General features: G+C 39.0%; 2 protein-coding genes across 2 annotated transcripts; both read right to left on the bottom strand.

Moving 5' to 3' along the window:
* Window positions 1-588: 588 nt before the first annotated feature.
* LOC103708927 (cationic peroxidase 1-like) lies at window positions 589-3,564 on the bottom strand. Its single transcript, XM_017843270.5, has 4 exons — window positions 3,321-3,564; window positions 2,231-2,422; window positions 1,901-2,066; window positions 589-1,111 (listed from the first exon to the last, which is right to left on the bottom strand). The coding sequence occupies exons 1-4, from the start codon at window positions 3,525-3,527 to the stop codon at window positions 726-728; spliced, it is 951 nt and encodes a 316-aa protein (XP_017698759.2). The 5' UTR covers window positions 3,528-3,564; the 3' UTR covers window positions 589-725.
* Window positions 3,565-6,081: 2,517 nt separating this feature from the next.
* On the bottom strand, window positions 6,082-15,774 carry LOC103708875 (uncharacterized). The gene is made up of 4 exons (XM_008793974.4): window positions 15,372-15,774; window positions 14,224-14,416; window positions 13,525-13,600; window positions 6,082-6,567 (listed from the first exon to the last, which is right to left on the bottom strand). Exons 1-4 carry the CDS (start codon window positions 15,664-15,666, stop codon window positions 6,427-6,429), a joined length of 705 nt encoding a protein of 234 aa, XP_008792196.2. The 5' UTR covers window positions 15,667-15,774; the 3' UTR covers window positions 6,082-6,426.
* Between the last annotated feature and the right edge of the window lie 4,152 nt (window positions 15,775-19,926).

Raw genomic sequence — 19,926 nt, forward strand, 5'->3', positions numbered from 1 at the left:
TAATTCAGTTCAATCGCCTGCTATCTGTTTATCATGGAAGGGGTGGGACTTGCACAGCTTGATCCAGGCCAATCACCTGCCATTGTATGATACATCGGTCATATGATGCATGGATCATGGATGACAGGTGATATAACCTGAACCAGACCAGAAACTCTCAATTCGAACACGAAATGGAAAAGATCCGGACTGGAATAGTGATGAACCAATCTAAACTGATGAGATGATCTAAACCGCATCCCTTTCGTTAAATAGTGATTTAACGTAGAAGATTTACTTAAATTAAAAGATAATCAGAATCTTCTTTAATTGGTACCCCCCAAAAAAAAACATCTTTAATCAATCTTAGACGCTTACCGAACTTTTGTGGGTGGATGATACAATTACAAGCGAGGTCAGGCCTAAAATTTCTAGCCGAAAGTTTAAAACCAACGCACAGCGTTAGGTCATGTAAACGCACCCAACCCACTAGTTTCATATGTGGTGGGCTAGTCTTACCTTGGTCTGGACCACGTTACGGGCCGACCGAGTGCAAGGCTGCTCACTTCCCTGGGCTTAGCCAAGGAAAGACAAACAGCACAAAATAAATTTTCCAACAACCCAACCTTATTTCTTCTTATAGTTTCGTAACTGTTACAAGACCTAAAGGACAAACACAGAACGAGCGAAGGGGGACTTGACCCTTCTCTTAGGTGTTGTTACATACTTAAAGATAGACTTCGATCTCAGTTGGTCTTCCTACAGTTTGTCCTGATCTCCCCACTGGTACCAGTGAGAGGACTAATGTTCCCCATCTTCACCATGGCAGCAGCAAAGTCACTATAAAACTTGCCAAGGTTATTAACGTAGGAGGCGACTTGGGAATCGGTTGAGCCACCATTATAGAGCTGTTGGTCTGAGTGGAGGAGGCCCTTCTTGTTCACCAGATCCCTGTAGTAGAAGCAGTCAAAGGTGGTGGGAGTGATGGCATCGAGAGGAGAGAGGTTGTCGTCGCCACCGGAGCTCGGGCAGTTGGATTGTAAGGAGGTGGCCAAGGAAGCGTCGATGTTGGTCTCGTTGTAGATTCGGGTCCGGAACACGGTGCACCTGGCCTGCCCTATGGTGTGCGCCCCTGCCAAGAATCAGATGTGAGATACAGGGGAAGAAGAAGAAGAAGAGTGGCTACTTTTGCTGCAACCTGGAGCTCAGAATTGGATATTAATATAAGAACGGGTCACGCCTGTTGACCCTCTCACAACCAGCAAAGCTGTTGAACAAATATGCCAACTTTCTGACTTTAATGGTTCCTTGACTCCATGTATAGCATCTCACTTCAAGTGATCGACAAAATTAAAGGAATCCTAGATGATCAAGGGATACCTGTCCCCCCGTTGTTTTTTGTTTATGAATTTACTTGTGATTTTGTGTTTCTCAGTTGTTGTTTTATGAACTTCTAAAACTTTCTTTTTTTTTTTTTTTGTTTTGAATGATACATAAGGGAGGCAACAGTCACCTGGCTTTTATTAATAATTCAAAGTGAACAAATTAACTTCTAAACGTGAACTTGTGTAATCATTATGTATAGGATCACCAATACTCACAAGTATAACTTTGCTAAATCTTAATTAGCATGGACAAATATGCCGGTAAAAGTGACCTTGTAATAAGTCTTAAAAATAATCGCCTGTCAGATCAATGATTGCAACTCAAACCTCATGACTGGATTTAATTTGTAGGTCAGTGGCACCTTAACCTATACATCCAACCTGCAAATATAATTCCTCAGACCAGATGTCCCAATTCCACCAACCATCAGTAGCCTCTCACAGCAGGCAATCTGACAAGTAGACCTCCAAGAAATTTATTTGAATGTTGATGATGGTTTGGAGCAAATAGGTGGCAAGAGACATGCAAAAATTACCTGAGAGAGCTACCATATCGATGGTACTGAGACCCTTCTTGGAGAAGTTTGATATCAGAACACTTAGATCCGAAGTTGGGCTGGGGATATCGCTGTTTGCGGCACTGAAGCTTGCAGTTGTTGCATCCCTCCTTCCTAGCTGCACGGTCCATGAAGGCCCACCCAACTGCCAAGAAAAAATTCCATCAGCTTCTCTTCTTCAGTCACATATGTAGATTTGATGTAATACTGATAACTAAATTGAAGGCAACCAGACTGAGATGTAGAGAAGAGAAAGATAAAGCCTTCAAATCTTCTGTATTTGATTCAGAAGAGCTGATTAGCACTTACTGCAACCACGGAGTCGCGGGCGGCCACAGCAAGAATGTCAGCACATGAGACGACTTGCTTGCATGTGGCCTCAACCTGGGATTTGATTGTGTCGATCACGTCAAAACCTCGAACAGAGTTATTGTTGGGACCTGCAGTCTTCTCGCCGGTGAAGCTCGGAGTGTCATCCAACAGAATGGATCCATCGCAACCCTGTAATTCTCACAGCAAACCAGAGCTTACAGTAGTTAGAATTGATGTCCTATTTTCAGCTTCGTCAACTAAATTAATGACACGATGATCAATATATGGGTTGGTTGTTAAAGGATTGAGATGAGGAGAGCGTAACCAAAGACCACTTGGATAGAGGTGGCGCAGAATTATATGAAGATGGCCTTTTATTCTGAAATTTTAATATAGTAAATGTCTTCGTGTGTATAAATCTGCATGACCAAAGGAAAAGAATAACCCTACGTTCTCATTTAGCTAGCTACCGTGGTGCACCACATACAAGCCAGCATGTGGTTGCAAGATAAAAAGTCACGTATCACTGACTTCTCAGTATCTTTCAACATCGCTTTTGTAATCGTTACTTCATTACATTTACATATGGATAAAAAAAGTATTACGAAGCAAAGATAGAAGGATAAAACTTCCCCTTTAGAGATGCATGAAGAATAACGCTAGCCTTATGAACCTTTCCCCAATTTTTATAGCGCAAGATGCAACAAGGAAGGCGATAAAAAAGAAGTGCTGACGACATGAAAGATTTCATGTTGGACCAATCGGTAACACTAGAAACTAGAAAGCTTCAGGAAGAAGGTGTGCAATCCACGAGTTATGTGTCTGTTGGCCCTCATGCATGGTTTAGGGTGTATAGCTAGCTATTGTGGGATCTTTCTTTCTCTAAAAGGTAGAGATCTATCTATTTCATTGTTATCTTGCTCTCACTCGATTGAAAAAAGAAAAAGAAAAAACAAAAAATCTACTGGCTATCAAGATGTCGTTCGATAGTCATACCCTAAAAAAAGAAGTGAAAAAGAGCCAGCAACTTAAACTAATTGATCGTGGTACAAGAGATGGTATAAGGGTGGGTTTTGTTAGCACTTGCATTAACAAAGCAATCATGGAAATGGAGCCGGAGCAATGATGCTCCCATACGGCGCTCTTTGAACACTGCAGCCCTGACTGCGTTTTGGATGGTGTATAGAGCTCCGGGGCATGAAGTGCCGTAGAACGTTGGCGACAGCTGCGCTGAAGCTAATGCAGCAAAGAAGAAGAACACCAGGGAGTAAAGCATCGCATGCATGGAAACCATTGTTCAACAAAGTAATAAGAGCGAGAACTTAAAAAGAGGATGGAATGAAACGTTGCATTATCATGGGTATTTATAAGCATGCAAAGTTGTCTAGCCACCCCATGGCAAGCCTTTTACTATTCTTTTTTTTCGATAAGAATGCCTTTGAATATTCTTGGACGCACCATATATGTTGCATTAGGCTGTGGTTGGGTGGTCAAAGTCCGAACGCATGAAGGGCGGAGTAAGAGCACGCCTGAACCTCCTCCATGTACTAGTGATTTGGTCCTCTATATCCCATTCACCTGCAAGAATATCCTGAAGCACCATTTATAAGTTCAATCTTCTCCATGCAAGGCCCACACACCACTCCATGGTAGGCCTGTCCATTACCAAAATTAGTCAGTCTCATTGATGGAACCAAAATCTCATACTTTAGGAATGAGGATGGTGTTGTTAATTCTATACGAGGATATCTTATTTGCATTATATGTATGATATATCTTACTACAAGGTTGGTAGCATCATGATCGATGCTCTTATGGAACATAGGTGTGTGACACCAGTAATCAACATTGCTTGAATGAAATGCACATGTGCCAATACAAACATGTTATCCACTACATTGAGGTTATCGCACACGGATTTTGTGCAACTTCATAAGGAGCAAGGTGATGCTATCTCCAAAGTAATTGGCTTCGGGTTCCATCATAGATCAAAATGCATATATCAGAAGAGTATATGAAAATTTGGATACAAAGATTGAAGATAAAACTAGTATCCGTGCCTCACATCATTGATGAAATGGGGGTACTAAAAGGTAATGCCTTGATTGATTGTCGCATGTGCATATATGGATAATGTTGGTAGGTCTAACTCCAACAAAATGACTAGAAATCACCTTGGTCAACAAAATTTTTCAGTATCTAATTAGGCATCAATTAATAGCAAGCTCTCTTTAGTTCTTTTGGTTTGAATTGTATTCTTGGACATCAATTTAATTGTTTCTACCAAATTCTTGTACCGTTAAAATACTGTTCTTGCTGGGCTTATTAGGCCAGAGGATATTCCTGTCCTTAGTTAATTAACAACACATTAGTTTACTCCGGAAATGGGGGTGGTTGATTTGGGAGACCACGCCACTAGGGACGTCTTTAAGGCGTGAACGGAGGTGGCTTAAAAGAATCTGATTTGGTCAATGAATTAGGCGCTACTTTCTAACTTGGCCTAGCTGTATGTCACATATGAATAATGTTTGCTTGTTCTCCACTTGGAACCTTCTAATGTTTGTCCAAATCAATAGTTATTTTCAAATAGTGGTCCTCAAACTTCTCCATTCTAATGTTGCAGATTAGCTATTCCCCATCTAAGTAACCAAGCAAGATGGGTTTGCCCTTTGACATGGATTAACGTATAAAAAGTTATCACATGCATCAAAGGCTCCTGTATGGATAACGAATTGACTAGAGTATTTCTTGATGACTCCCATTCTTGATTCTTTGTGACCCCATACACCATTGATTGCTTGCTGGCCCCCTCTTTGTGTCACATCTTCATGCGGGGACCAACCACATGGATGATGGATTGATGATATATTTTGTTTTCTTATTGAGTGAGGGAAGATTTAACATCATTCTGCTAATCTAGGCTCATATTAGTTTAAGAATGAGGTGAAAGTGCCCCTCATAATCATCCACTCGCCCCCACACTAATATCTTTTCAAACTTTTTCTTTTTTTCCTTAAAAAAAAATCCTCGATTCGACTTCTATGCTCAAATTCCATTGTTGGCCAGAGTCTTGGTGGCTTGTTTTCACTTTGCTGCCTCATTACTCATTCCCAATGTTTTAGTGCAAGTTCTTCCGAGAAACAAATATATTTTAGTGTAAGTTGGCCTTACTCTTCTTTTGTAATTTGCACTGCCGCACTAGGTAGAATTGGGCTACAAGTAACAAGATTGAGCCTTAACATTACCACCCTTTGACATCCGAGGACAGGGGGCCAATAATTGTTTCCTTTAGTCCTTGGGAGAGACGCGGGGTGGTTGGGAGTAGCTAAAGGCACTTTATGAAAGTCTTCGGTTCCTCCATTTTGATGATATGAAAAGATTTGGGTGGGAAACCACCACCTTTCAGCTTCCGGATGCTCTACAGAACCATCAGAAGAAATTACAATCTGGGGAGGGAGGCAGATGGGTCGTCAGGTGGACCCGAAGCAGAGCAGACCCGGAAATTGAGATCAAGATGTTGGGTTCCGGGAGCCAGCACGGTTTCCAAATTAAAACATGCTAACCAAACAGGTTGGGAATTAGATGGATCCCGTAAAAATTGAACCCGGTTTGATTAATTTATCACCTGGCAAAGATTAGTTGAAAATTCGAGTCTTAGAATCTTAAGACACATCCCCCATACCTACCACATTGTGGTTCCGATCCAAGTCCTCGACCCAAAGTCAGTACAGGTCGGGATCTGGATCAAGCTAGATCCAAGCCCTGTTTCATACCTAACATTACATGTCTTCCATTCCCATGGACCCAGGTAGGACAATCCCCAATAATATGGTACTGAGTCAAGAAAAGAAATAGAGCTGATTCATATTTTTGTATAAGGCTAAAGTACAGATTAGTAATTGCAAGGTCACTGAACTCCGCTAGTTTTACATTCACAGAAGTACAATCGATAGGTAAGTGATTGGTACACTGGCCAGTTTTACATTCGGAAGGCAACCAAAATCTTGCCAAGATTCCCAGTTGCCGCTCATGTGGTCATATCACTGTACATGGTTCCCCTGGGTTAGCATTCTGCAAGTATCCTACTCTATAGTCGAATTCCTAAGTAGGCGTATGCTCCGCTGCCATTCCAGTCGCTCTCTGAGACAACCACCTCAGACAGTTTAAAGGTATCCATATATCCAACGCAGACTCTATTCAAGTTCGCTCTCTGACACAACCTCCTCAGGCAGTTCAAAGGCATCGATCTCTGCAAAGTAAGCTTTCTGATTCTCAATAAAATCTTGAGGCAGTATCGGTTTGCAGATGGCTTCAGGCATTGTGTAGCGCCGCTTCTGTGAATATATCAAACAAGGAGAAATATTTAATACCATGATAAGTTCCAGATAGCAGTAATGAATCCACCACAAACCGTGATTCAAGTAGAGAGAACTCATGCAAGTTGGACAGCATAAAAAAAAGTGAGTGATATATAGAGAAGAATAACGAATTCTGTAAGTTTATGAGAAGATCCAAAAATTAATACTTCAATCGCAACAAGAATATAATAAATATTCTGCAGACATTACAACCAAAAATACACCAATCTAAGCACTTGCACCCCACCTCATGTAAAGGAAGCATAATATCATTCCACAATACTCAGCTGCCTCATTCTCAACTAAAAGCATCCAAGTCCTGCTTCATACTGTTAACCATTGAGCAAGCCCAATTTATGGGGAAAAATCAACCAATTTATTTCACTTTACAATTTATTCTACAATTTTCCCAATTAACTATTAATTTAATATTTAGAAAAACAAACTGGCCGCGCAAGCTCTTAGATAGGAAAAAAATGAAAACGCATGTGTTTGCTAAAATATTCTGGCAAAAAAGGATGGTGAAAAACAAATTCAGATAAACCATCATGAGACAGATCAACGTAGTGAGTAAAAAATAAATAAAATTTCAAACCACAAACAAATGAATAATATCTCGCCATGCCAACAAAGATACAAAAAGCATGTTCTATAATGTTTATCTTCCCCCTCCAAATAATTGGCAATTAATATACTAAACCTAGAGAAGAAACATGAGATATCTACAAATTCAGAAGCATATCATAAATCATGTAACCAAACAGTTAACATAGAGAACTAAAGGTGTATTATTGGCTTCCAACCTACAGTTCACTTGACTTGCATTTTCAGTATCCGGGTGAAACACCACCAGTTCTACCTAGGCTTGAAATTCTTGCCCCAACATCAATTAGGGACAACTACAGACCTTGTGTAATAACCCCGAATTTTAGGGCTCGTGGGCCGGCCCAAAGTGGCCAGGCCCAACCCAATCCCATGCGCCTAGCCCAGCCTATGGGCTTGTGGGCCACGCCAAATAGGCCGAGCCGAACTCAGCATGCGCTCAACATGCGTGGCAGGGGAGGGAGACTCCCGATCAGAGTCTTCCTCTTCCCCTGCTCCGTTTTCCCCCAATTCCTCCGGAGAAGAGGAGTCTAGGATGATCTCGGCTTACTATGTTCGAACCAATCTTCACCTACAAAAAGGGCCTCTTCCCCTCTCCTTTGGCATCATCTTTGGAGGTTTTCCATTAGAGATCTCTAAGCTTCCCGTGGGAGGAATTCAGAGCTTCCACCGTCGGGCCGACCGGAGGAGCTCGCCGGATGCAAGATGAGCTCCCTCTCCTACTCTTCGATCTTTAGGCCACTGTTCCCTTGGAATCCGGTCGGCAACCTGCCGGATTGATGTGAAAACCAAACTCCCCTGTTTTGATGCATTTTCCTCTTCCGATTCGGCCAGCCATCGCTGATCATGGGCGCTACCGGCACCACTTTGGGCCACGACCGCTACGGTCGCCGGCCACAGACGGCTACTGCCGTCGAGCATCCTCCCTTCAGGAAGAAAGAAGAAGAGGGAGGGAGAGCCTTCCTTTCCTTGTCTCTCTCTCCTCTCTCCTCTCTCCTCTCTCTTGGTTTCTCTCTCTTGATTTCTCACTTTCTCTCTCTAGTTTCTCTCTCTACCGGACTTTCTCTCGCTACTGGACTTTCTCTCTCTATCTGGATTGTTTCTCTGTTGTTTCTAACTCTTCACATGGTTTTACGAACCCAACAAGAGGGTCCAGATGTTTTTATTGTAGACCCCAATAGAAGGTTCTGGACCAGTGTCGTTGCAGCCACCCATCACGCTAGCCTTATCCTGACCCTCGCCGAGTACCATTGAACTATATTATTATGAATATCTATTGTGTTACATGTACCGTAATCTGATTCTGGTTTCATGATTCGGCTGGTTAGACTGGCCAGAGCGGACCGACCTGGATTGTCGGACGTTGTTACCTAGTCGACCCTATCCATCCTACACCCGATTGTTGTCAGCCATCATTGGACCCGTTATTAATAACCCTTGATTTATTCCCTTGATTTAATATATCATTCTTGATTAGATATATTGGTTTACGTTGTGTTGACCGATTCGAACAATTGGGTGTTATGATCTAGCTAGCCTTGTATAACTTCCTATACGAATCTATTTTTACAGCCAGCCCTGATTTTGTATGGGGATACAATCATTCTAGCAAAAAAAGCCCAACGAGATCTTATACTCTAGTTTCTCTCTCTTTCTATTTTCTTCTCCTGGTATTTTCTCTCTCTAGCTTGATCTGAGAAAATTTTGGCTAAAAGGGCTCGGAGGATAGTCCTAGATTACTACGTGATGGTAGACTCTTTAGTGGATCAATAGAAAGTTTTAGGTTGTCGAATACTTCGGATAATTTTTGATGTTGACTTGATTTTGTAAAAGAACAATCTTTTGGACAAGAGGACAATTGAGCAGAGTTCTGCGCACCCCGGTTCGTAAATCATGGTAGTCTGTCTGGGTTGTCGGCAAAGAGATAAGAATCCTTGTACATCGACCTACATGATATAGATATTTTTATACCTATATATGTATGATATCCTAATGATCTAAATAAGTAAAAAAGCAAAAATAATTTTATGATGGTTTCTATATTAAATTGTATTTTGATCAAGTATGCTTGTGATTGATGGTATGATGGATGCATATATGAGCATAACTTATATTTGCATAATCGGACTAATGGATGTGGTGCTCTGTACTAACCATGATATTATTGGTTGCCCTGTCACGGGCTATAAACGTGACTGTGATTAGTCTAAAGCTAAAAATAAAGTTAAAAAAAAATTGATGTATGGATGTGAACTTGATTAAATGAACAAGGACTTTGGGCCCGTCTCGTTATCATTGGTTTGCCCCATCACAGGCTAGAAATGTGATACTATTGGTTTGCCCTGTCATACGCTAAAAATATGAAACTATTGTTTGCCTCGTCACATGCTGAAAATGTGAAACTATTGTTTGCCTCGTCACAGGCTGAAAATATGAAACTACTGTTTGCCCCGTCACAGGCTGAAAATATGAAACTACTGTATGGCCCGTCACAGGCTGGAAATGTGAAACTATTGTTTGCCCTGCCACAGGCTGAAAATGTGAAACTACTGTTTGCCCCGTCACAGGCTAGAAATATGAAACTATTGTTTACCCCGTCACACGCTGAAAATGTGATACTGCCGATTGCCCCGTCACAGGCTGAAAATGTGATACTATTGGTTGCCCTATCACGGGCTGAAAACATGATTGGGATTTGGCCCAAAGTCGAAAAGATAATTGATTTGGATCAAGTTAAAAAAAATGAAAAGAAAAGCATTGAAAACATTAATGAAGATTTATGAGATATCATATGCTATATCACTCTTGAGGGGCTGAATTTCTATTAATATTTAATGTACATATTTATATTGATTATTAGAACATTATTGATAGTCGGTTTGTGATTTCATAAAATGTGCAACGATTTCTTGCGGTTTTCAAACTTATATTATTACTGTGTTGGTGTAGATGTGTAAAGATTCTTACTGAGCTGTAAAGCTCACCACCCCTTCTTTCTCTTTTTCAAAGTTGCAGGTTGCATAGTACATGACTACGGTTGAGATCACATGTAAAGGGATGATTAGATAGAGCATCACTGATACTGGTTCGATGATCAAATCTTGTAATTGGATCAACTTTATTGTCTGGTATGGATTGAGTTGGATTTATCTATTTTGATTAATTAATTAATTGTGCAGTTATCGGATTTTGTTTATCTTAAGCCTTGCATAAACTTTAGGGCACTGCTCTAGGGCTCATGCGGCCATATCGTATACGGGACCCGAGTGCTGGGTTCGGGGGTGACACCTTGTCCTGATCATCCGACCCAGAACAGCTTAAATACATGATATAGCTGGGAATACGTAAAGGCAACCCAGGCAATGCTCTGAATAGGAATGCTTTGCCTGTACATATGTTTGGCAAAATAAAGATTCATAAAGCCGAGAGCAGAACGTGGGGACAAGCCTTGGTAGTTATGGCTATGGGATATTGTCTTTTCAGTTATTTATCCAAGCTTAGCTAGTAGTTTCCTAAAGCATTGAAGGATCAAAGTGGCAAGGCCCATTCAAGCAAATCTTAGGCCATCCAATGCTCAGCTCAATGTCAGTTTTGAAAGTTGGGTCCTACCTTCAACTGAAAGTGCATGCCTAGATTGCCCAAGAATAAGATTAGGCAAGAGAATGCCGGCTGGGCCAATAACAACCTCTCTTCCAACTAGGTCCAGACTGCCGGCGCGCATCCCCATGTAGAATAAAGACCCCCCATGTAGAAGAAACTAACCATAGCATAAGCAGAATGCACAACATATACATCACCAATCTATCTTATGGATTACTTTCTTGTAACTACATATTATATTTAAAAATAATAAGCATGACTACTTATCTGCAATTTGATTTTTAACAAGATTTTAAGCTATTTTTTCCCGATTCTAAATGAGGGCTTGCCCTCTGGAAAACTCACAAATCATCAAAAAATCAAATGGAGATCCACTAATATTTCTAGGGCAAAAAAAAAGGAAGAGATATGCTTCCAGCGGAAGTTTCAAAAGGAGCTAATTATTGTTATGATTTACTAAATGTTTCCTCGTCAAATGTAGCTAGTAGGGTGCATTGATTTCACAAAGAAATATATGCACATTATTTTGCTCAACAGGTCCCGGGCAATGAAGAACCTTTGCTAACTTCAAGCTATTTAACAGATAATAATCACAGTTATCAAGATTAGTATGCCACTCTATGCCATGCAACATGGACTGTGCCAGTGCCTGACAAACACATGGCACGGCTGAGTGCCCAGCACAAAACCAAGGGAACCTGCATCTATGCGTGCCAAGCACTGGCACAGCATGGAATGGCACGTGCTATGTCAATTCTGCCAGGCCATCACTGCATTGGCAAATGTTAATGATTGTTATCTTTCTATTAAAAAAATTGTAAATCTATCATAAAGGTAGTTAATTAGAAGCACATATCAAAACACTCTATAGATATGAAATATCTATTTTTTTTGATTTAGTTTCAAACTTAACTCTTTAAAATAAGTGCTCATGTCAAGAAAAATACTTTGAAATAAAGGTCAGTGCAGCATTGCATGAAGAAACAATCTTAAATCTGAGTTTAGCAAAGATATATACTGCAAATTATGAATGGCACCACTAAGTATCATAGAACATCAACAACAAAGGAAATGAACTGTACAGCAGAATAAAAAGATGATAGTGGGAGTTAGAATCTTAGCTGCACCAATAAGAACAAACTTGCATTGCACAATGTGGCCAAGCAAATTACTTATGAAAACTCTTGAGTTATCTATCCAATGTATGCTAGAATTTACTACGACAAAAAATTAAAGGGTTTTGAAGTTCACCTTTTGAGCCAACATTATGCTTTCTTGACAATAGGGCCCATGCCTGGTGTGGCGTCTTATTATCTTGCTATAGCAGCCGAAATCATGATAAATGAATATCATAGACTCTTGATTGATGTCGTTTCACAATTTTATGCATATCATGGTGAACAAAGAAATCCTACTGAGCTTTAGTTTGAGAGCAAAAACAACATTGATGGTTCAGGATGAAGCAGACAGAGGATTTACTTGACTAAACAAATCCATGCATTGATGGAATCACATTTGTAACCAAGTCAACACATTTGTTTTTGACCCATTCCACTACAAAAGAGATTGAGATATCCAGCTGCAAGTGAATGGTTCAGATCCAACTGCTATTGAGCTAAAATGCACGTGATTTATCCAGTTCAAGAGTACCTCATTATCCACATTGCGCTTAGGTTTGTCAAGCAATTTCAAGTAGTTTATAAATAAATAGAACTTGTCACAATCATATAGGTTGAATTATGCATGATTTTGACAAAGATCTAATATTTCAAAATAGCTGCACTTAATTGTTGTCTTCAAATTTTTGGTTGTTGCAGAAAATTTATTTATAATAACATAATCGTATATAGAACATTATATACAGATACAATCACTTGCTTATGCATGCATTTCTGTAAATCCTAAAATGCCAAAATGTATACATTTTACAATTTTTCATGTTGGATTTTTTTTATACACTTCAATGAACATATGACAATTTATGTATAATTTTATTAATAGAAAAGGACTTCTCCAGCTACTGTAAACTTTCTTTAAGGCCTCTATTTTGATGCATTTCATGACAATGTAACATCCAGCGAGTCATGCTTTGTCTTTGTTAATGACGCATGGTTTGTTGATTACATTAACTTTCAGTAGCCAATGGCGCATCCATTACATAACATGAATCTGAAAGTTGTAACATGTCAAGAAAGGATTACAGTGCCAGTCTCAGATAAATATATTAATAATCAAAAGGCTTGAAAATTCTTTCTCATGGCTGAGTCTCTTAATGTGCAATTACATAAATCCTTTCCCAAGAGGGATTTCAATGAACAACCACACACAAGAAGCCTACCATGCAAACAAAGAACAACAAATTGCAAATTCTTGGACCTCAACAGAACTTACTATAGGAATGTAAAGTTTGTTTATCGACCTTAAGCAACCAAACAAGCAAAGAGAACCAAAATAGCTTTTCCTATGCATGCCGTCCAACTGGCCTTGATATCTAATAGACTTTTCTATTCCTTGAAAGAAAGAACATCCAGGATTCTTGCCTGAGGATCTTATCGAAGCAGCCGTCCCTTAGGTAAACATGAATGGATTTTGAAGCAGTTGCCATAGATTCAAATATTCATAGATGTGTTTAAAACATTGGTACACTGATTGTATAAGATACAATTACGAAAACTAGCATTATGCATGTCAAAAAAGACACTGATGAAGGGTAAGAAAGTTTAGACAAACCTTTTTGGCTTTTTGATAAGGAACTGAAAATGCTTTAGGGTGATCAACTTTGTCATTGTCCAACACCAGTTTTCCCCTAGTAGAAAGATATGAACCATATCATATAATATAAATATGACTGCATGGAAATTTATTTAAAAAAGAAGACATGTTTGGTATAAACATCTTTTTGTCAAGCATAGCTTTCGTGTATACTAACTTGTAACACCTCCAGTTTCTCATCCAGAAAACACACACAACAAACAGACATTGAGGAAAAGAGTATAGGTAATGTTCCGGTTAATTAAGTTTAAATGCTAACATATATACTATAGGTAGAATTTTTCCTTGAGCATGTAACAACCCAGTCTAACATGAACCAATCATTCTTATGCAATAGCTTGTGACTGCCATGCCGGTACCATTCTCAAGCTCCCATCATAACACAATACAATATCAGCTATAAGACGCAATAATACACGCATACGTATAAGAGATGGCTAAAGTACAACAGTTTGGATTGATCCTGGACTCCAATCCTACCAGTTCTCTCACTTCACGCACGCACAGACATGCATGCATGCGCACACACAGACATGCATGCATGTGCGCACATGGACATATACATAACCTAGCATGAACCATTAGCACGAGAATAAATTATAAAATAAAAACTTCAGAATAACCTTTTTTTTTAAAAAAAAAGAACATATTACATACTTTATACTTCTACTCCTTCCTACTGGTGGACAACTCGATGTAGTGGAGGGTACAGCCTTTTCCTTACACCTTCTTCCTGCTTCTTTTTCCTGGCATTTTCTTCCAGCTTCTTTTTCCTTACACCTTCTTTCGGCAGTTCGTTGTGTGTAAACTATATAATGCTCTGATTTGTCAGGTTGAGCAACATCATCAACTGCAAAACATAAATTCAGAAGTCTATGAAAACACAGTTACTAATCCTCGAATAGCAACAAAAGCAAAAAATAGTCCAAAAAGTCAATTGTTTACGGCTCAGATTATAAACAATTATTTCCTTAAAAAAATTATGAACAATTCCATGAGTTAACAAACATTAGTGAACTCTCATTATTCTAGAACCATCTGCAATGTCACAACATGCATGAAAAAACAATCACATCAAGTAGTGATTAAGAACAAGAGGAAAAAGATACTACAGTCATGGGTTTCCCAAAAAAAACAGAATTCTGCCAAGCATCCTAAGCAGTGGGATTACTTAAAAGTTAAAACCCTAAGGAACTCAAGGAATAGGACAGGGCATATAATACTACAAAATGCAATACCATAATTTCATATATCCTGGAGGTACATAAATAAGAATGTACATTCTAAGTCCACTCATAACACAACCTTCAATGGAATTCCTCTATGGACCCGATAACTGGCAAAACTTAACTCTACGGACAATACTGCAATTTCCCAAAGAGCACAAATTATACAACTTTATTGTCTACTTCTCCAAGAACTGTTATTTTAATTTCCTAGGAACAACAGATGCACCATCAGCCATTACTGACCATAGACAAACCACCAAAAATGTAAATACGCAACCTTGGCTGGAATCCTATCAATCCAATCTCAGTTTCTAAGCCTCTAAAGAACCTAAAATATGCGATTAATCTGTTTGCAGACTAAAGAATTTCTTGACATCGACGGCATCTACAGCCAATATCTATTTCCTCGGCATCTGAAGTAGGGTTAACTGTCGCGGAACCACCAAACCCTGGATTTCACGGCACAAGTCCAGAAACCCAGGACCACTATAAATTGAAGAAGTTCCCAACAAATCTACAAGCCCTAGCATTCTAAAAGTTTCAAAAATCGAAACAACACGGGAAAGGAGAACTCACCGGAATCCAAGAAGGTTTCCCTCGATCTAGGAGAGGGTGCGGCGACAATTTGAACTCCATGGTCGTCGGGGCCACCGGAATTGAACCCGGAGTTGGATCTGGCAGGGGTCTCGTCGGGGTTCGAGGATTGGGGCGGTGTCGGGTCGGAGGATTGGGGTTTTGGCTTCCGCTTGGGAATGGGATTGGGTTTGAGAGAAGCGGCATGGGAGGAGGAGAGGGAACGGGTGGTGTTGGTGAGGTCGAAGAGGGGTTTTCGCTTGAGATTTCTCCTCCTCTGGGATCCATGGCTTTCCATTAAGGAAAAATGGGTTCTTGGTTAGTAGCCTGAGCCTCACATGGGAAGCCGAATCCGGTTGAAGCCAAAGAGCGGGAATTTGGCGAGGAGACAGGAAACTAGATGGGGGGGGGGGGGGGGGGGGGGGAGGAAAAGGCGAAGGGAAGGGGATAAGATCATAAGAACGAGAATTAAGCACGTAGGGCTTTGAGTTTCGTGCAAGTTTTCTTGATCACTTATAAGCATGCCGCTGAATAACATGGCCGGCTTTGAGATTGATGCATGGGATATCTGAACGTAGTGCTAACGCTGAGGTATCAGCTTTGTCATTAGAGATCAAGAGGTCAAACTAGTGGCGGTTGGGGGTCGACACATCTTCAACCAGTCTGTCGATAGTACTGAGCTGAAAGCAGCATGAAAAGGAGTATACCATGCGAGACGGGTGCTGGGGGTCGACTGCCTTATCATTGAGGGAGATTCTGCCACGGTGATCCAAAGAATCCAAAGGACTAGAGGCGCTGATGGGGGACTACGACTGCTTCACAACATTCACCGTCTGCTAGGTGAATGCATCTCCTATCGGGCCTCTCATGTCTACAGAGAAGGTAATAGTACAACAGATTGGGTGGCCTCCTATGCAGCTCATCATTCAGGCGACTTCATCTGGGTGGACCAGGCTTTTGTCCTATCTTCTTTGCAGCCTATTTTACTTTCTGACTTTTTAGGCACTGCTCATACCTGTTGTGTGAGCCGCCGATATACTTAAAGAGAGAGAGAGAGAGTGCCAGATTGCCATAATTTTAGGGCAGAACGCCACCAACCAACCATAGACACATGTTTGGAGGGCTACAAAAACGAATGGTTGTAACTTATGATGGATGATGTCCATGGCCATACACATGGTATAGAAAATAATTTTTGGTCATTCGCTCTCTCTTTGAATGATGTATCAAGTGATCCTTTTATTTTTCTTTTTTTTCTTTAAATTTATTGATCCTAAAATTCATTTGGTAGATGCTTTTATACAACATCTAGAATCTCTTTTCACACAATAAAATTTACATAGTACACGTGTAGCATAATCAAATCATGTTACCCCTCAACAAATGAAATCAATTGGATATATGCTGATATCTTATAATTTAGGAGATCCATATCAGTCATCAAAACCATCTTATTCCAAAATAAATACAACACAAAGAATAAAGTATCATTATACCATGTTGTATGCACTAAATGGATTCAACACTAATTTATGGATATTCTCGAATACGTAACTTGCAGCCAAAGGTGGATATATAAGGTCTACCTCTCAACAAAAGAATATGTAAATGATAGAGTTAAATAAAAAATAATAATGTGTATGTGATAAAATTTGGTTGTGGTTCTGTAAAAAAAAATTGTACTCTAAGCACATTATTGTCTTAGTGTATTCAGGGTTAACAACATTTTATCCCATGTGTTATGCAACAAATAAGAGTGGGACACGTATATAAAATATTAAGTAACAATTTTAGTAGTATTTTTGAGTTATCAGAACATTGCTCATGATTTTGTTCGAGATCATTAATCTCTTATTGTATATAGATATTATATTTTAACTAACTAAACTCTTTGGTGAATGGTTTCCTATTTTAAATCTTATCTTCTTTTTTTTCTCTAGAAAATTTTCTAATATAGAAAGTCTGTTGGGAAATTGCCTTTTTGAATGCTTTGATAAACAGATGTGTAGGACTTTCTATCCACCAATTATTTACTACTTTGCATCTAAAACACTTTTCTTGAGTGCTTTCCTATATTAAAATCCCTAGAAAAAATTACAAATAGAGAAAAATATTGAGAAATTGCTTTCCGAATGCTTCGATAAAGTAGGCTTTCTATCCACCAATTGTTTAGCTTACATCTAAGAGATACTCTCTTGAGATATATCACTATCTTAGGTCACCTTTTTTTCTCGAAAAAAGGAAATCCTGTATGGCTAAAATATATGGTTAAAATAATACACAAAGATATAGAGGGAGAAGAGAGGGGGTGGACTACTTGGCCGTCGTCACGATGTGGGTAGTGTGGTCGGATGTAACAATGTGCAAATAGTTGCTTTGTACCTTGGTTGAACCCAAACTCCTACTTATGTTTTGTTTTCTTAGCGTAGTCTTATTTTTTTACTTATGAATTGGGATTGTTTGTGAGGGATGAGGTCAGGAACCACCCCTTATTCTTGCCTCTTTTAGTTTGTCCCTTAAGCCGCTTGGTTTACTTTAGAGTGAACGTATATCACTTTTTTTTATATTTGTTTCGTATTATTTCATTTTATCTTAATAAATGATAATCATTTAGCAATTGTTTGCACACAAAAAAAGTCGCCATATATATGGGATAAGACAAATTAATTAAGACCAGGTAGAAAGAAACTGATAAAACCCTAGTGTAGTGGTCTTTATTTCATTTTAAATATCCGAGTTGTTGGAGAATATATTTCATAGTGTATCAACTTTTGATTGCACTCCTCACTTGTTAGGTTTATTGACATGTTAGTAACAATATCCGAGTTGTTGGAAAAAAACAGGCTAGCACTATGACAAAGAATACCATTCTACTCGTTGTTTGATGCTGTACAATATATTATTTTTAAGATTTGTCCTAAGATATAACCTGTGTGATGCAAGGGATGCAGTTTTTTCTTCTTTTTTTCAGCTATTTTTAAAATTAAAATATAAAATAGATATAATAAAATAGATAATAGAAATAGAATAGAATATAGTAGATATAAGATCCAAATTATTTTTTTAAAACAAGTTTTTGATGCTAATATGATAATATACTATCACTACATAAAAGTTTTAGTAGTATATATCTTTCTATCAATATAGAAAAATAATATATTATTATAAAATAAAAAAGTATTGCATATAAGAGATATTGAAATACAATATAATGAGGCCATTAGTAGCTACACTTTTACTTTTAAATAAGATCACGATCATAAATATAAAATAGTAATTAATAAAATATCAATATAATCTAATAGCCCATGCGAGATGTTAGCTGGATATACTGCAAATAAAAAGTATATTTCATTAATATCAACATACACCAAGCAAATATAATTATTAACAATATCATTAATTTATGTATTAATTTAATTTAGAACCATATTAAATAACTTCCTATTTGTTATCCAAAATAAAAGTTGTATGATGATGTTATTAGTACCGGCATCCACGCATAGCAAATGGAGAGCTATATATATATATATATATTTGAGTTCGAATCTCAATGAAACCACCAAATTGATGGAGATTCACGGTCCCAAACCGTACATTAGGCCCTTGCCACCGCTCCTTGGCTTCACGCCTTGACGAGTTGCTGCCTTTGATCGATTTATAGGTAACGTTCGTGGATCTGAATCTCCTTTCTGCTGTAGAATTCTAGACTATTCGTAGGAATTACTGGTTGCAGCTTATCCCAATGCCTAGATCTAGTTGAATCACTCGCTCAGAAAAGAAAAGGAACAATAAAAGCAAACAACTAATGATTCGATTCCAATTTGAAGAATAAAGAACAAAATAAAAGGATAAATCTAATAAGAAATTGTAAGGATGTCAAGGAATTGATCATTGTTCTTTTTTTTTGAGAGAGTCGACCGTAAAGCTTGGAAGACACTTGTGCCTATTTTTGGTATTTAGATCTTTGTTCTAGAACTTGGGCTAATAAGGGATACATCAATTTCTTATTAGATTATTGGGCTAGTAAGAGATGTACGCATGTGTGTGTGTATGTATGTATACATATATTTTAGAATGGTTATCTCCGGACAATTTCATCCCATCCCATGTCATGTCCCTCACAAAAAAATCCCCGGACCGCATTGCATGACTTTTAACCTCAAAAATGTGTATTTTATCTCGACTTTGCAGTGGGTTGTCAGCCGCATTTCCCATAAAAAACACTCATAACTTGCGGTAGATTAGGGTTAATTAATTTATCCCCCACGTCGAGGAAGCTGGAACTCCACAAAGAAAACCACGTGCCTCCTGCCCATAAGTTTGGCAAGCCAGTGGGTCTCCTGCGGCAAAACAATGAGACCCTCCCTGTGACAAAGAAAAAAATCCCCCACGTTATGGCCAAACCAGCAGCGGCCCAGTCTCGCTCGAACCCATCGAAATCTACCATAAGAAAGTTTCGCCAACTTTCCAGCAACTCCCTCGGTTTGCCTCCCCTCCCACGCCTCAGGCAAGACCAAAGAAAAGAAAACAAAGGCTGCCTGTGGTTTCTGTCGCT

The sequence above is a fragment of the Phoenix dactylifera genome, chromosome 14 (genome assembly GCF_051530095.1).
Source record: "Phoenix dactylifera cultivar Ajwa chromosome 14, Ajwa_hap1_PhDact_Kaust_v1.1, whole genome shotgun sequence".
NCBI lineage: Eukaryota > Viridiplantae > Streptophyta > Magnoliopsida > Arecales > Arecaceae > Phoenix > Phoenix dactylifera.

Coding starts and splice junctions, on each gene's coding strand:
- LOC103708927 (XM_017843270.5), bottom strand. CDS start 3,527: ATGGTTTCCATGCATGCGATGCTTTACTCCCTGGTGTTCTTCTTCTTT. Junction 2,423..3,320: donor TCCATGATTGCTTTGTTAAT/GCAAGTGCTAAC, acceptor TGAGAATTACAG/GGTTGCGATGGATCCATTCT. Junction 1,112..1,900: donor CGATATGGTAGCTCTCTCAG/GTAATTTTTGCA, acceptor GATTCTTGGCAG/GGGCGCACACCATAGGGCAG.
- LOC103708875 (XM_008793974.4), bottom strand. CDS start 15,666: ATGGAAAGCCATGGATCCCAGAGGAGGAGAAATCTCAAGCGAAAACCC. Junction 13,601..14,223: donor GGAAGGAGTAGAAGTATAAA/GTATGTAATATG, acceptor TCTTTCTACTAG/GGGAAAACTGGTGTTGGACA. Junction 6,568..13,524: donor CTTATCAAAAAGCCAAAAAG/GTTTGTCTAAAC, acceptor ATATATTCACAG/AAGCGGCGCTACACAATGCC.